The 18,395-nt window shown below is 39.2% G+C and overlaps 1 protein-coding gene across 1 annotated transcript in view; it reads right to left on the bottom strand.

The window, feature by feature from the left end:
• SMOC1 (SPARC related modular calcium binding 1) overlaps positions 1-14,597 on the bottom strand; it is a 67,211-nt gene extending 52,614 nt beyond the window's left edge. Inside the window, exon 1 of the mRNA XM_032228025.1 lies at positions 14,251-14,597. Within this exon, the coding sequence (XP_032083916.1) occupies positions 14,251-14,358 (108 nt within the window). The 5' untranslated portion in view covers positions 14,359-14,597. The remainder of the gene's footprint in view (positions 1-14,250) is intronic.
• Between the last annotated feature and the right edge of the window lie 3,798 nt (positions 14,598-18,395).

Genomic DNA, 18,395 nt, shown 5'->3' with positions numbered 1-18,395 from the left:
GCCTCACTGTTGTCATCCTTACAACATTCATACTCCCCATCAGTCAACTACTGCTCCCTACACCTGCCTACCTCCTCCTAATGAGGTGTTTCTGGTAGCAAAGGGGGAAGAGGACCATGTCATTAAACAAGGAGTAGGAGCAAAAGGTGCCACTGAAGAAAAACTTTTGCACCAGGGATGCAAGACTCTACTCATTGGTTGGAAAATGGCAGTCTCTCAGTTCCAATATTAAAGCTAAACAACTGCTCTCACTGGATTTGTTCTAGTGCTGGGGCAAAACTGGGAGTGAACTGGATCACTTTCCGAAGCCCCAAAACACCTCAGAGACATAACAGTTCAGAACCAATGCCAGCTCAGCAAAGAGGCCTTGTGGATAGGACCCTGTATGAATAGCATTGTCAATTTTTGGAGTGTCTCTACAGAGATTCTTCTTTTTCTTCTCATACTTATCAGTCTCTATAAGACTTTGAGCCTTGTAGCAGTGAATTTCCCAAAATTGTTTCAGAATATTACAAAATATTTTGTCTTTTAACAGTTTTTTTTAGTTGAACCCTATATTTTGGGGACCAAAGTTCAGAAAACTAGCCCATTTGGAAGGCAATGGGATTTACTTGCATTTAGGGACCAGGAGATGAAGAGCTAAATGTTAACAATGCATAAGATCTATCTCAAGTTAGAGTAGGATTTAGGAGGCCATATGTCTTCTGCCACTTGAGGAAATATTTTTGAAAGGCTGCATAGTTTTGCTCACTGAGCTATACCCACACTAATCACTGCCTATTTAAACTCACAGAAAGGTAACAGTGCTGCACATGTTTTACATTTTGCATGGGAGACCACCAACAGAATATTTATTGTTTTGCAGAGGAGACAAAAATTGGATCTGACTGCTTGTGGTCACTGCAGCTGAATACTTTCTGGAGAAAAGAATAATAAAATCTATGTCTTATAACAATCCTAAGGCTCAAAGAGCAGTGATGTGATGCAATATCAAGTAATCCAGTTTCTCATTTGGAAACTTATAATTTTAAAACAGAGGCAAATAGTTATAAGGATGGGGGGGGTGTAACTACAAGAAGACAGACACAATTCAAAAATGTTTATTCTCTCCTCAGACAGCACACAGATTTCTCAATCACCCCCAACATAATGTTCACATTCTCAATACTTTCCTCTCATAAGAGAATTCAATGCTAGTACAGTCTAGCAGACATTTTGATGTCCTAAACAAAGTAAATTGTTTCCTAACTTCGTAATTCTATGAGCCCTGTCCCTTCTCTTAATGTTTTTGTGGCATCAATCATTTCACCTGGATTCCAAAGATCACTGTATCTGTAACTGTAATCTTTCTTTCCAAAGAGTAGCTGCAGGACAATATTGAATATATTCTAGAAAGACCTTCTCCAGTCATAAGTATTGCATTATTTCAGCAACTGCCCAAAGAAAAGAGACACAATTATCTGCAATTTTCACTCATTTCATCACAGCGATTATTCACTGTATTAGCTTAAATCTGAACTTTTATAAAATGCTATCATTTCTGGATGAAGGAGAAATAGAAAACTGTCAGTAGGTAGTTCCCAAAGAGGGTTTGTTAACATTAGCTTCAAGTAGCATCAGTTTTCCAGATTAATACAGAGAAAAATATTTCTGCTAAAGCCCAATTTACTTCTGTCTAGCTGAAATATGTCTCTCACAGATTCATTTGGGGCAACACATAGGAATTTACAATTCAAGTAAATCCCATTGTCTTCCAAACCGGGCCAGTTTTCTGAACTTTGGTCCCAAAGTTTGCCCATAGCAAGTGAAGCCTCGCAGGAAAGTGACATCACCTAATTTAACAAAACCAAATATATAAGTGTTTCAAAATAAACTGTTGACAAACTTAAGTTTAAAAGGAAAATGGCTGTACAGACATGAGCAGCTGCTGGGTTTTCTTTAGAATTGTGTAATAAGTACCATTGATACAGACGTTGTTAAAACCAGCCCCTGAAATCTGTTGAATTAGACTAAATTAAATGCAATTTTTAAAAGAAATCATTATTAACATTAAATGATGATATCTGGCCTGTATAATTTCACAGAACTGAAAGTCAAACACTGGAGTAAAAAAGAAATAGAACATATATTTTTAAAAGAGGGAAATTTTATAAAAACAAATACATTTGAAAGGTATTATACCTGAAATGGTATTTTTCCCAAACAACTCCAAATAAAAAGTTGAAAACGTACAAATTCCCTTTTCCCTACTCCTCAGCTAGTTTCACAAGTTACCACAGCTTTTTGATGAAAATAAGATCATTCTAAAAGAATTCTTGGGGTTTATTGTCTAAACAAATAAACAAAGTCTGATTAAATGCATAACTGGGAGTTTAAAAGCCAAATGATGTGTCCCTATATAATCAAGAGAGAATTCAGAAACTCTAGTAATGTACCTTTAATTTACACTGTAAGGAAAAAGGATCTCAAGACACAATCTTCTGTTCCTTTTTGCATAAGCAGTTTAAACTAGAACCAAGAATGCCCTTTTTACAATATTACAGAATTACATGGTTCCTTGTGAGAGAAAAGATGAGATAGTTTATAAAAGGCAAAAATAGAATATGGAGGCAAACTGTGAAGTACAAACTGTCTGAAAAGAGATACAGAAATGCTTGCAAATAGGAAAAAAATGTATTTGCTTTGAGTAACTCAGGAGAATCATGAGTTGACCATATTCAGTCTTCACAAATATCCTGTAAATTAATTCCTGACTTTACATACATCTTCCTTTTATGCCATATTTATAATCCTTTTGGACTGAATTCACATATCGAACTATTCCATGATTTGTTTATTAAAATAATTTTAGTAAAAAGTGTGAGCCTAGGTATGGAATTCAAATAAGAGGCCAAAAATACTAAGTGGGTAGAACTCTAAAATAGGTCAAGAAAAACATAGTTATATCTAAACCTTTAAGGCAGTGGTGGGTTCTGGATCCCGTTCCAACTGGTATGGTTGGAACGGGCCCAGCGGTATCCACATGGAAGCATGCAGTGAGCGCACATACACACACATGCGTTGTACTTGCCAGAGACGCCTCCGTGATGTTCCAGCTGCTCGGCGGACCATCACGCAGGGGCTGTATGCACCATGTATGTGCGCGGAAGCACTGAAGCCTTTAAAGGACAGGTAAGGAGCTTGGGCGGGCAGTTCGGCCCTCCGGAGCACTGTACCGGAACAGTACCCAGTGCTCCGGGCAGGCTCCGGTATGCCTGTACCAGGGTATACCGCCTGCAACCCACCACTGCTTTAAGGCCAACTTATAAATAAGAAGCTTCATAATCTGTTGAGGCAAATTAACAAGCATGGGAATTCTCCCTAGAGAACAACAATGTAAACATTACATCATTATAATACTTCTGTTGGAGCCATCCCCATCAACAAAAAAAACCCCTTGCCTGAATGCTTTATATGCTTCTCATTGGCTGTCCTTCAATTATTCTTGTTTAGAGCTATGATCCACAAACAGGAAAAAGTATGTTTATTTAGCAAGCTAAGACAAAAGCATTCCTCTCAAGTGGGAACAAGAATCTAGTTAAGAAGTTTACATTTAGGACAATCCCATCTAAATTTTAGGGCAATTCCAATGCCATTTTACAAATATACACATTATTTTCTGTTTCTCAAATATGATTACAGCAATAAGAGAATTGCTATGCTATGCATAGTAGCTCAAAGTCCACAGACCAAAATACATGGAAAAGCTAATTTCAGTATAGCTCATGTTTATACTGGCAGAATATATGTGCTTTGCTTTTGTATTGTTAAGAATTTACAATATGTAAATTCTTAAGTAGAATTAGTGTTACTTACTATAGTCATGGGTGAGCCTCCAGGTCATCATTTCACAGGTGTCTTGCTGACCATAGATATTTCTAAACATACAGAATTGGTGGCAATACAGAGACAGTCTTGTTGAAAACAGGCATAATCAAGCATTTACTAGAGCCAGAGCTTATGCACATACCATCTGGGCTGGGAGTGGGAAAAAATCAGGTTTCACACATGTGCATGTCTCACAAATGATCCAAAGCTCTTATCTTATCAGCATAAAATATGATGCACTTATGATATCCTTAATTTCAAATAGAATTTCTGCTGGTCTCTTGGTCAAGTGCTACAGATTAGGCTATTTTAGAGAGTGGCATGAGAGGTCCAACCCATTTGCAAACCTACCCCTAGAATATAGGCTGATTACATGTGCACTTCTTATAAAAATATTATGCAGTCAACTTGTTCCTGAGTGCTGTTTATTCGCTCAAAACCTGTGCTTCTTATATTAAAAATAACGGTCTTGCTCACAGACCTTTGAGTACGCAAAGCAAAATTTATTTTTTGAAAATGACAGAAGTAGTTATAATAACTGAATTGGTATTTGTCCAACAACATATACAGTATAATCAAGAATCAAATAAATAAAAACTCTCTAGAAAGATGACATTCTAAACTTAGCCAAGTTTAAGAAATCATATTAAATTTCCTAGCAGCCAGCTTCTGTGTAAAAAATATGCACACAAAATACCAACATATTTAAAAAACACTTCACTACAATGTGCTAGCAAAAGATGTGCTGCTTTTCTCTGCCAGGTTTGGAAGCTTAAATTGCTAAAGGGTCCTGATAATATCCATCCAAGATTTTTTTTTAGAAGTGTTTGTGTGTGAGATTGCTGACCAACTATCAAAAATAGGAAATTTGTCCTTTAAATCAAGCCAGTGCTTAAAAAACTGGAATATTGCCAAGGTGACACTAATTTTTTAAAAAGCGATGTAGTGGTGATTGAGAGAATTACAGATAGATAGGTTAACATTTGTCAAAATAATAATCAATAAAAATAACCAAGCACTAGAAAATATAAACCTGGCTGAAGGAAAATTGCCATAGATCTTGCAAAAATAAATCCTGCTTCACTATCTGTTAGACTTTCTTGAGAGTGTCAACAAATGATCCAAAGGGCCCATGGACGAAAGTGGCCCTGTCACCACTCCATACTTGGATTTTCAAAAAGCCTTTGACAAGTTCATAACCAAAGGCTCTTAAATAAATGTAACTATCATGTGATAAAAGAGCCTGCAATTCTATGGTATGCTAGGCAATGGTGAAATTCTGGTTTTTTTACTATTGGTTCTGTGGGCGTGGCTTGGTGGGCATGGTATGGCTTGGTGGGCATGGCTTGGTGGGCGTGGCAGGGGAAGGATGTTGCAAAATCTCCATTCCCACCCCACTCTGGGGCCAGCCAGAGCTGGCATTTGCCGGTTCTCCGAACTACTCAAAATTTCTGCTACCGGTTCTCCAGAACCTGTCAGACCCAAACGAGGACAAATAAATTAATAGTGTTCCCATAGGACAGAAGGAAGAAAATAATAAAGTCCGTAACAATCTGTTCTGAAACGGATGGTTTTTAACTTGTTCATAAATGAACAATTTACTTATGAGAAAGTAGTGGGCTAGGCACTATTGGATAAAACCAGACTGTAGATGAAATTGTTACTGTGAAGAACTCCAAAAGAATTTCTGTAACCTGGATGAATAGTCAACCAAATGGCAAGTGGGGTTCAGTGGGGTTATTTGTATGAAATTCATGCTAAAATGTAAAGCTCTGTTTGTGACATACCAAGTAGGTTGCCCCTGCCTGCTGGTGCTGTTTGTTACTGTGGAGTCAGAATCTGAAACACACATGAGAAGCCAGCAATTATCACAAATACTGAAGCCAGAAGATTTCAAAACTGCAACAGGAAGTGACCTATCAGTAGTTATCATTTGTTTGTGTAGAGTAAAGCAGAACAGAACAGAACAAAGCAGTTGTTTAGCATTAAAGCTAGGACTTTCTCGTATTCTCACCTTAATTAATTTTATATTAAATAAAATGAAAAGTTAGAAGTCTTAAATCTAATGAACACGCTAAGCTTCTCTTTTGTCAAGAGTAAACAAAAGGGCTTTCAAAAATCACTCTACTATCTGGTTGTAAAGGCAGATACTTTGTTCTGCTTCCCTTGTAGTAGGAGTTAAAACTTCTATAAAGCTTGATTTATCACTCTAGAGGAGTTAACATTTTTATTACTATCTCTATCAGTAAAGTACCTTGTGTTCCTTGGTGGGAAAATATGAAAAGGACAAAAAAGAGATTTCCCAGAACTTACCTATCTAATGAATGTGCCATAATGCAGTAAAAAAAAAATTATGGTATCACATCACACTATCACTGCACAGAACTGCTTTGCCAGATATCTTTATACTTAGAATGGATTTATGATATAAAAAGCTATAAAATACATCGATAGATATATCAAGAGATACAGTTCAAAACAACCACACATTCTGTTAAGCAGCAGACAATGATCACAGATCAAACATCTACCAGAATGTAATCTTGTTCGGACCAAGTTCAGACATAGCCCTGGGCCATTTAAGGATTGCATTAAAATTCTGACTTGCACAAAGGGACATAATTAAGCAAAGATGAAATTATCATGATCAAGCACAAGCCCAATGAAAAATATACTTACACGTAGTTCTCGACTTACAACCATTCGTTTAGTGACTGCTCAAAGTTACAATGGCCCTGAAAAAAGTGACTTATGACCGTATTTCACACTTACGACTGTTGCAGCATCCCAGTGGTCCCGCAATCAAAATTCGGATGCTTGGCAACTGGCATGTATTTAGTAGGGTTGCAGTGTCTCAAGGTCATGTATCAAGGTCACCTTTTGTGACCTTCTGATAAGTAAAGTCAGTGGGGAAGCCAGATTTACTTAACAACTATGTTATTAACTGCAGTGATTCACTTAACTGCTGCAAGAAAGATGGTAAAATGGGTGGGAAGGGAAACTCACTTAACAATTGTCATGCTTAGCAACAGAAATTTGGGGCTCAATTGTGGTCATAAGTTGAGGACTACCTGTGTCAGGGTTCCAAGTAACACCCCCAACGAAAGAAGACTCAGAAGCTTGAGATTCCATTTTATTAGGGATGTCATATTGGCACATCTGGGAAAACCCAAATCTGAAAGTTTCCAGGTTTTCCCCACCCAAATGAAAGTCCAAGACCCTGCCCAGCACCCACATGTCTGTCACATGGGCCAATCAGGCACCTTCCCAACCGGAGATTCCTCCCAGTCATAGCCCTCCAGGTGCAGGGCAAGATGTCCTTGACTCTCTGAGAAAGGAATGTTATTATGACTATATATCTCCCATACTCCATAAAATCCCCCCTCCCATTTTCCCACAGCATTGAATGCGCAGGCCTGAAGGCCTGACAACCTGTATATCAGAAGAGAAATTATCAAAACATCTATCTCTCAGTGATGGTTGCCTTTGTGACTCCAGCACAAAGGCAAACTGTTGCCTGTACCCTTCTTTATTGTACCCTCTTGGGATGTAAGAAATGTGTACACTCATTATTTCTAAGGTTCCCTGAGAGAAAGGATCCCTTCTATGTTTCTTGTTGTCTTGCAGATGTGTCCAAATGTAACTAATGTAACTCAGCCTTACCACAATACCAGGAAAGATTCTGGAAAAGATAATCAAGCAACGAATTAGCGAACACCTAGAAGTAAACAAAGTAATAGGCAAAAGCCAACATGTGTTTGTCAAAAACAGATCATGCCAGACTAATCTTATTGCATTCTTTGATAATGTGACAAAATTAGTGGACCAGAGGAATGCCATTGATATAGTTTACTTGGACTAAGGCATTTGATAAGGTAGACCATAACCTACTGCTAGATAAAGTAGAAGAATGTGAGTTGGACAGCCTCACCACCAGATGGATTCGTAACTGGCTGACCAACTGCATTCAACGTGTAGTCCTCAATGGAACTGCATCTACATGGAGGGAAGTATGCAGTGGAGTACCCCAAGGCTCTGTTTTGGGCCCAGTACTCTTCAACATCTTCATCGATGATTTGGATGAGGGAATAAATGGGGAACTCATCAAATTTGCAGATGACACCAAGCTGGCAGGAATAGCCAACACTCCAGAAGACAGCCTTAAGATACAGAAGGGTCTTGACAAACATGAATATTGGGCACTATCTAATAAAATAAAATACAATGGTGAAAAGGTTCTACATTTAGGCAAGAAAAACAAAATGCACAGGTACGGTATAGGTGGTACCTTTCTCAATAGTAGTAACTGTGAGAGGGATCTTGGAGTCCTAGTGGACAACCATTTAAATATGAGCCAGCAGTGTGCAGCAGCTGCCAAAAAAGCCAACACAGTTCTAGGCTACATAAACAGACGGATAGAATCAAGATCACGTGAAGTGTCAATACCACTTTATATTGCCTTGGTAAGGCCACACTTGGAATACTGCATTCAGTTTTGGTCGCCACAATGTAGAAAAGATGTGGAGACTCTAGAAAGAGTGCAGAAAAGAGCAACAAAGATGATTAGGGGATTGGAGACTAAAACATATGAAGAACGGTTGCAAGAACTGGGTATGTCTAGTTTAATGCAAAGAAGGACTAGGGGAGACATGATAGCAGTGTTCCAATATCTCAGGAGTTGCCACAAAGAAGGAGGAGTCAAACTATTCTCCAAAGCACCTGAGGGCAGAACAAGAAGCAATGGGTGGAAACTAATCAAGGAGGGAAGCAACTTAGAACTGAGGAGAAATTTCCTGACAGTTAGAACAATTAATCAGTGGAACAGCTTGCCTCCAGAAGTTGTGAATGCCCCAATAATGGAAGTCTTTAAGAAGATGTTGGATAGCCATTTGTCTGGAACCATATAGAATTTCCTGCCTAGGCAGGGGGTTGGGCTAGAAGACCTCCAAGGTCCCTTCCAACTCTGTTATTGTATTGTATTAAAGCAGTTGCAAAGTTTTCTATATCACTATTAAGAGGAGATGTCCAGTTCTGCCTATGTAATTTTATCAACAGCGCTAACCCAATTTTGTTTATTTTAACCCTTGGATCATGTGGTAGATTTTACTGCATTGCATTTCAATTGTATTTATTGATTGACCAATAGCTGCAATAAATTTGCTGCTGTGAAGAATGTTCTGTCATCTAGATGTTGCTGAACACAATCATCAGTCACAGCCAAATGGTCAAGAATATAAAATTTCTCTTCCAGGATGAGCAAGAACACCAAATTGGTTATAAACATATGACATTGGTTTTCAGGTCTTGAAACAAATTCAGAGAAATCTGGAGAAAAAATTACATCATTCCTACAAGATCCGAGTACTCTCTTAAAAGGACAATTCCTCCAACCAATGCATTCAGGCAAGACAGTTCAGAACAAACTGAAGAAAATGCCCAAACAATACTTATTTTAAAGTATTTTAAAGAATCAGACATGGATTGATAATATAATTACTCATCCAGATGAAGCAATCTACTCACTCAGGATGTACGTTTGGGGAGCTCAAGATGACACAAGAAATCCCAACTCTCACCCACACCCCAAACTTCAGAAAGCAGAGGAAATACAGGTTGTGCTGCTATTTGAATCAGATAATATGACCTGAGTAATACAGCATTCATGGCATACTCAAAATCTGTATGGAAGAAGTGACAGGGTTATTTCCAGTGAAGAAAACTATTCAAGTTGTTGCACTTTTTGTTGGGCTCATTTTCTATGAATATTATTTGGATGGATCCAAAACATTATCAGAGAACATGATTTTCCTATACTGTAGTCAGAGGTGATATTCAGGCAGTTCTTATCGGTTCAGGTGAACTGGTAGAGGCGGCTGCTGGAGGCTCCGCCCACCCGCCCTGACGTAATGCGCAAGCTGTAATGCAAACCAGTAGCGAAGGTAAGTAACCCCCCCCCCTGTTTTTCTTTCCATTGAACCTTCCTACATTCTAATCTCTTTAGAAATTATGCTCAAATTATCTTTTAAAATTTTATGGGGGGGGGGGACAAAAAGAGTAGCCAAACAGGAATAATATATAATAGTCTGATATAATGAGTAAGACTAATTGGGGCACAAAAAGAAAGTGAAAGGCAGATGAATCCAAGTGGGATTAATTATATCAGGTTTTCGTTTTGCTCTGCTGATTGACAGAAGGCTGGAGTTCCTTGCATTCTTCTCTGCAGAAACTGTTAAAATTATCAGAGAGTGAAACATCTGGGTCTTCTGTCTGGTGATTCTCCCGAATTCAGCACCATTCTTGTGTCACTATTCATTCTTATCATACCCATTCAACAGCTTGATGTTTAAAAAAAGCTGTCTGCTGTCAAACAGTTTGCACTATTTTAATATGCTGCTGCTGCTGTTGCATAGTTTCTTTAAAAATCAGGGTAATCAATATGAAAAGGTTTATACAAGTATTTGGCTTTTGAATAAATTATCTGTACTTGTCTAATAAAAAAGCAAAGAAGATTCTTGGCAACATCAATGATGTTGTCTACCCTAAGAGACTGTTTCATTCATAGCATCTATGATGACACCATATAATTTCTCCTCTTGTTTCCCCTCTGTTTCTTCTTGCAAAACACTGAAGAGGGATCAATGGAATACCTGTGTGATGTCCTTTGGGTGACAGCACTAGGAATCACCTATCTGAAGCTTCATGATTTTAATATGTTAACTAGAACGAAAGGTACATAATAGCAATAGCACTTTCACTTATATACCACATCAGAGTGCTTTACAGTCCTCTCTAAGATATTTACAGAGTCAGCATATTGCCCCCAACAATCTGGGTCATCATTTTACCCACCTCGGAAGGATGGAAGCCAATCTTGAGCCTAGAGAGATTTGAACTACAAACTGCAGGCAGCTGGCAGTAGTATCCTGCAGTACTGCATTCTAACCACTGCACCATCATGGCTCATAACCTGAAATCCTAAAGTTACATGCATATTCCCAAAGCCATAGGCTCAGTGTTTACTGCCCCTCCAAACTTAAGCAGTAATAATAAGAACCAAATTTAATTTTATGCAAATTAGTCCCACCCATTGCATTCTGTTTACCCTGCTTGGTTATTTAAGTATGGCTTTGTTGTACCAACAACTCCTCTCAGGCTGGAAAGGATTATGCAAACCTGCATCAGATAATCTCATCTTCTGTAATGAACCTGAGGTTCTTACTATTATTACTCTAATTTAATTCGATATATAAAAGGTATCAAAATCCCCGATCCAGTGTACTGGTTTAATTCAGTTCAAAAGGAAGCTTGAATAGTTTCATAGAGAAAGTGAGAAAGTGGCTTGACACTCAAGTCCTTGAGGTCTACTTTCTGTGCCCCATTTTGACCCACCCAACTCCCATAAGATAAAGGTAGCATGGAAGGTCAAAGAGACCCTTTCTGAATGGGTGTACCTACATTTGTATTAGTCCCCCCTCCCAATTCTAACTGATCCAATTCTACTTAGTTTTCAACAACTTACAGAAAACAATTGCTTGGAGAACCCTAGAAAAATATGCTGGTGCCATTAGACTGAACAATGCATGGTATTGCTTCTTTTTTACCTTTTACAATTTCTTTGTATTTTTTTTATTGCAACACAGTTAAATTCAGTAAATAAATATACATTTTAAAGATTTTCTCAAAGCCCCTCTCCCTTATACACAGGCACACCTGTACCTTTTTCCAGCATTTAATGGGGCAATAGAATCGAAAAATACCTGATTCATCCTAAAGTGGATTTTGACATCTCATAATTCAAAATGTTCTTATTTTATATAGATTTAGAACAGAAAAAAGTGCTGCTCTTTTGATTTAGTAGGGAGTGTGAAGATACAACATACAACTTTTCCTTAGCTTGTTGATTAATTAGGAAGTCAATCTTTTTTTTCTTTCTCAGACAGTTCATATTCATGGAAAACAAGAATGTTATAATTTTTTAGCATTTTGGAATACTTTCACATTTCTAGTTCAATTGCAAGTACTAATGTTCCAGAAATCCAGATTTCCAAGCCCTTAAACTATGGCCAATTCTGCTAACTTTCTGTGCTCCAATGCCTTCTCTCCATTATAAAACAAAATACAAAAACCTGGAAAGAATTTCTTAAGAAGATGTAGTTTAGGAAGGAAGACATTGACCTAACTTTTTAATCACCATAAAAAGGCTACAATGAATTATTCAAATAGTGTTTTGTTATGCAGATAGGAGCATAAAGCATTCCATCAGGAGAATACTGACAGCTTTATTGGCAGAACCTAATCAGCAGGATAAAGGGTATCGGACAGGATAAGCCCCTTTCACTTTCAATGTGCTAACAAACTAATGGTGGGGGGGGGACAAAACCACCATACTTTTCAAACAAATCACTTGGGAAGGAATGGGGACAAAATTTATGAGTTAAACATCATTAAATACAGAGTTTTACACTGAAGAGGAAACAAGTAAGCGTTTTAAAGGACATAGATCTTCCTCAACAAAGATGGAAGGAAAATATTGGCTATGACCCAGCTAGGAAAAGACTTATAAAAGTACTATCTGAAAGGGGTTTGTTGCAGCCATGTGGCAAGAAGGTGACAAATCAGCAGCTGCTTTTCAATGACCCGAGAATCTCTTGAAATAGCTTTTAAACTTTTTTTTAAGGATATAGTGCAGGGAGCAATTAGAGAGGCTTGTAAAGTCAAGTACATTAAAAGCTGTACTTGGTTTTAATTTGATAGACAAGCCTGTGCAGTTTATATAGGCCAACATCCATGTGTTTTACTTCTCAGATCAACTGTTCCTAATTAAGCCCTTCAGATACCACCATTTGGGGTCCAAGCATGGATTCTATACACGCTCTCAAGTGTTGAAAGGCAGCTGCCATTATCTTACATAATAGCATGGCTTAAATTGGTATGCAGTAAAACTTTAGGTAATACATCCTTTGTGCAGACTTAAATAGAAACCCCAAATTTCTGCTGCCTTTGGAATTCTTGAGTCTAAGGATTTATGGCATGCACTGGCTTCAATCTGCCACATTTTAACCATTGCTACACATCTGGTCATAAAAGGGGCTAAAAGGTACAGCGAGACAGGATACTTTTTCCTTCCTCCTTAGAACACATCAAACATTCTTACAATGACAGATGTTTGTGTGGCCTTCTAGCTTTCATTCAGTGATGCTTACCACAATGCACTGCCACTGAATTCTTTAAATCTCTGCCTGCCTTCTCAGCAGCAACTTCAGTTCATGAAAACTACAAACTTGGATTAGACATTACACACATATGCATATCCAGCAGTTGAGTTAAATAAGCAAGAAGGCACTTTTTATCAGCTAAACTATATTTTTAAGGGGCTGGCAGGCAAAAAGGATTAAGAACTGAAACTTAATATAGGCAAGCCAATTTTATCCATTATAGAAGAGTTATGTTAACTCAAGAGCAAAAAAAAAAGGGGGGGGAGTCTAAAAGCATCTTTTCAGACTAACACATTTTTATTAAAAGGCACAAGCCTTGTGAACCACAAGCTCACTTCATTACATGCTATTCTATTCAGGTTTCTTTGAAATAAATTCTATTTAGTTCAAATTTTGCTTTAAAGCACAGGGCTGCTAGCTGTAAAACTAGATTACATTGCTCTTTTTTTTAAAAAAAACTTTCTGGGAGAGAAATATTTAAATTTAATTTAGCCAATCCTTCTATCATAAATTAAAACACAGACTTCTTTCCACCAAGCCTAAATCTAAGGCATCAGAGTGATTGGGGAAAGGTTAATTTTTAAACTAACATTTATTTAATCCTCATTTGGAAAATAAAACAAAGTCCTAATGATTTGTTTAGACTGCATGGTAATTCTTTGTTCCATGCAAATTTAACAAGACAATGCTAAATTTTAACCCAACCATATGTTCATTTATAACAGATCTTTGGTCCCTCAAATTTATCCCTGGGATTAAAACCACAATATTAAAAACCAGAGCTGAGAAATCCTCAAAGCCACCACATTTTTCCTTCCTATAATAACTCTCCAACTTGCTCTGCAAGAACCGCTTTTCCTAACGGTAAAAGGCCATCTTTCAAACACCGCGTCTCGTTTGAAAGAAAACAAAATGTGTAAATTATCCATTAGAACTAAGTATGTATTTACATGGAGAGGAAGGGGGTTTGTTTTGTAAGTTTCTTAACAGGCTTCTTTTTTTTTAAAAAAAAAAAAGGCTTTAAACAGCAGAACGCCTGTCAAGAAGGGAGCAAAACCAGATCCAAGGGTTAGCACGAAGAGAGTTAAATCGAAAAAGTTTGTTTGAAGCACTCTCCTCCCGGTACCAAAAGAGGGGACAAGAGGGTGGGCGGCGGGGTTACACTCACCCGGGGGCCCGTAGTTCTGTGGAGGTGGACTTGCGAGAGAAGCAGCAGCAGCAGCAACAACAACGAAAGCAAGCGAGCGGGCACCAAGCCTCCAAACCTGGCGGGCATGGTCCCTCGGGGAGCAGGAAGGAATACCGCAGCCTCAAGACAATCCGCTGCGGATAAGGCAGCGGATCGAGGTGTTAATTCTGAGGGGCTTCGACTTGCCTCTGCCTCCCTTTCAAAATAATAATTTAAAAAAAGGCTCTCCGGAGAAACCCGAGCGTCAGCGACTTTATCCCCCTGCCACCCACTCTGTGCGCAGATGAGAGCAGCGAGGGAGATCTACCCCTCCGGACGCAACAGGTTAAACGCTTCAGCCTGAGCCATTGGGAGGCAGGGTTCCCATTATAAACCCCACTGCCGGGGCAGGGCGGGGCCAATTTAAGCCAAACCCGGGTGACTGACAGGCCGAGGGAACTTTCCCAGCCTCTCCGTTTTTTTCTTTTTTTTTTACCTCCGCCACAATCCGAGACAACGGAGGGCTCGGTCCTTTTCTCTCCTCGCTGCCGGCGCTTCCGATGGTGCACCTCATAAAGAGGTGACCTTCCAAGAAAGCCTCAGGAACGTGTTTTTTGTTCTGGCAGCGCCTTTTTTTTGTTTGTTTCTTTTCAGTTTTCTTCTAAACCCCAGAGTAACTCACTTCATTTTCTGCTTTTTCATGACAGGCTGAGCTGCAGACTAATCATACATGGGCTGATTTTCCTTGGCTAAAGTAAGACTGCTGGAAGCCACCTTCTCAACAAATACAAATCGTAACTGGTCGATCGAAATCTAGGCTACTGGTTGCCCCCCCCCCCTCCTTCTTGCAGCAGGGATGGGCAATCAGGAGCCTATTGCACAAATTTTAAAAGTTGTGTGAAAAAGTGTTCTCTGTTCTGCTCTGGAAGCATATTAGGAGAAAGAGAGAAGGAGGGGGAGGAGAGACAGGGAGTGGACCTGGTTGGCTCCTTGTTAATTACTGGCTTTAGCATTTCCCCACCAGTCACTGGTGATCTCTGACAGATACCCCTGAAGGAAATGTAACATTTGAGAAGCCTGCTTTGCATGCAAAAGTAGTACAGTACTAAAGAGAAAGCAAATCAATACACACTTAGTTGGTGGGATGCAGGGAACATCCCTAGTGTAGAGAGTAGAAAAATCTAGCTTGCATTGAATACAGTGAGTCTGCTGGCAGTAAAACTGGGCTTCCGACGTTCTTGTGACATGCTGGGGGGAAATGGTCACACTTTATAGGTACTGTCCTTATTTGTTGTGAAAGCTGCATCTGGCCCTGGTATGAGTAAGGCTGATAGCCAAGTCTAGATCGTCTCTATTTTACTTTTGTGAAAGCCTCCATTGGTCAAAGACATGAAGAGTAACAAAGGTCATAATTACCAGGCTACATGAAAGTCCCCAAGCTGGAAAATAATAGGAGGGAATGGTAAAAGACATGAATTGATAAATAAAATAGAAGAAAATAAGTATATTATGTGGGACTGTATCAGTGGTGGGATTCACTTACCTTCGCTACTGGTTCGCAAATGTGAACGCACTTGCATGCGCAGAAGGTCGCGTACTACGTCGGGGCGGGGGGGTGGAGCTTCCAGTAGCTGCCGCTACCGGTTTGCCCGAACCGGTAAGAACTGATAGAATACAACCACTGGACTGAATGTGGAACAGATCATTATTTTGGTAGTGACAAGAGTGTATCTTGAGAGGGGGATGAGTATAAAAAAGGAATGAAGTGAAATATCTAGAATTAAAGTAGGATGACTGTAGGAAGTGACTGCCTTTCTATCCCCTGCAAAGAGGCCAGGAAGACAAGAATTGCAATAGTAATAGATTGGGGGGGGGGGGGTGTTTATTTATTTATTTAATCCCATGTAAGTGCCACAACAGTTCAAACCAGCTCTTGGCAGCTCACAATATAATAAACAATAACATCACAATTCAAAGAATGGGATCTGGTTGCTCAATTCCAACTAGGAGGGTGCCATTTGCCTTAAGCCAAGATCAGGGAGAATAGCCTTATGGAACATCAACAGAGTAGGACCCACACTATGATAGGAAAGGAATGCTTCCTGGGTCACCGATAGATGGCACTGTTTAATTGAAGGAATTCAAAGTATGCCGACTCTGCTGGCATGTACAAGAAAAATTACAGTTAACAAAACGTTTTGCTAAAAGGTATAACTTGGGGAGGGGGATACAGAGGTGGTTCCTACCAGTTCGCACCTATTCGGTAGAACCGGTTCGTCAAATCTACCCAACCGGTTAGAAGAGGTTCCACCAGTGGACCTGGAAAGCAGGCCACACCTACAGAAGAGGTTCCAATTTTTTTTGAAACCCACCACTGGTCCTTGGATATGATTATTCTACACTATCATGCTCATATTTATAAAACTCAGTGCCTCTGTGAAAGGTAAGGATGACTACTGCGTTTGTGGTGCAATCAGAACATTGCGTGTGTTGAAGTTGTTTTAACGCAAACCAAAGATGCCTTTTAAAAAACAAGTTTACATCATATTCTTATGCATGCCAGTGCTGTGTGTGAGGTAATTTAAGGTAGTTCTCACAAGTGTCGTCGGCATCTTCATATCCGGTCACATGGGCAGCAAGCCACTCCCATCCAGTCACATGGGTGGCAAGCCACTCCCACAAAAGAGGCCACATCCACAGAGTAGGTTTGAACAATTTTTGAAACCCACCACTGGGGGGATAGTATAGCAGCATATCTTGCTTGCATATTCTATTGATTTCAAATTAAATTATCATAAAACTCATCTACCTCCTTTCCTGCATCAGTGGTTAGAGCATAAACTTTGGTGGTTATCTTATTAAAAGGTTAATATGAAGTCTAATTGATATTATTTAGTCACTGATTGCATTGTAAGAAGCCCTGTTCTTGCTGAACCCTTCCTGACTATGAAAGCCCCACCATTCTTCTTTGGTGGTTTGGTGTGTGTGTGTATGTGTGTGTGCTTGTGTTTGTGTGTATTCTCAGTAGCAAACACTGCTATTATCTGATTGAAAGTGTCCATCTCAAATTTTCCAAGGCTAGGATGTTAATGTGTAGTCAATTGATTTCATCTCTCTCTGTGCTGAGTTTTCTCAGGCTTGTTATGTTCCATCTTCCCATTGCAATTCTATGTTTTATTTTTTCTAGTGGCAACATTAGCATCATTAGACATCCTGCAATCTTTAATATAGCCAAGTCATAATTAACATTAGTACGCCAATAAATCCTCCATTCTTCCTCAATAGCATATTGAATGCCATCCAACTTGACGGGCTACTATCCAGCAGTATATCATCAATCATCTTATATCGCCTATCCATATGGATTCCTTGGTAAAATACAGGAATAATTTACCATTGCTGCCTCTTTCATGAGCTTATCGATCAGAAAGGTCGGCAGTTCAGTGGTTTGAATCCCTAGTGCCACATAACAGAGTAAGCTCCCATTACTTGTCCCAGCTTCTGCCAACCTAGTAGTTCAAAATGTCAGTAGAAAAATAGGAACCACCTTTGGTGGGAAGGTAACAGCATTCCATGCGCCTTCGGTGTTTAGTCATGCTGGCCACATGAACCACAGACACGTCTTCAGACAGCACCGGCCCTTTGGCTTTGTAACAGAGATGAGCACCGCCCCCTAGAGTCAGGAATGACTAGCACATATGTGTGAGGGGAACCTTTACCTCTTGCACAGTATGAAGTGAGGCCTTTGCCACTGTCACTAAAATGATATTTTCTCTCCAGCATCTTTCTATATATTATTGCTTCCCAATATCGATTCCTGCTTGCTTTTGCTGAGCAGCTGTGATGACTTTCATACTTTTGATAACTTGTTGGGATTATGTACTTCTGCCATACACTCTTGGCATTCTTCTTTTATTCCTCTCACAAACATCCACAATACCACAATGAGGCAACTCAGTAGGACTTGAGGAGTGTAACTATAGGACAACTGTTATTGAATTGGAAAATTGTCCTCAATTAGAAAGCTAGTCAATATTTTGATATGCTATACTTCTCATGTTATTGTGTTTTGAAACCCAGAGATTTGGAGTCAGGCCAGTCATCTTGCATACTTAGTCTCCAAATGGTGATCAAATGCTGGAAAA

This window comes from Thamnophis elegans, chromosome 1, assembly GCF_009769535.1.
Source record: "Thamnophis elegans isolate rThaEle1 chromosome 1, rThaEle1.pri, whole genome shotgun sequence".
Lineage (NCBI taxonomy): Eukaryota > Metazoa > Chordata > Lepidosauria > Squamata > Colubridae > Thamnophis > Thamnophis elegans.
The sequence above is the reverse complement of the archived record's forward strand: the minus strand, read 5'-3'. Positions and strand labels throughout refer to the sequence as shown.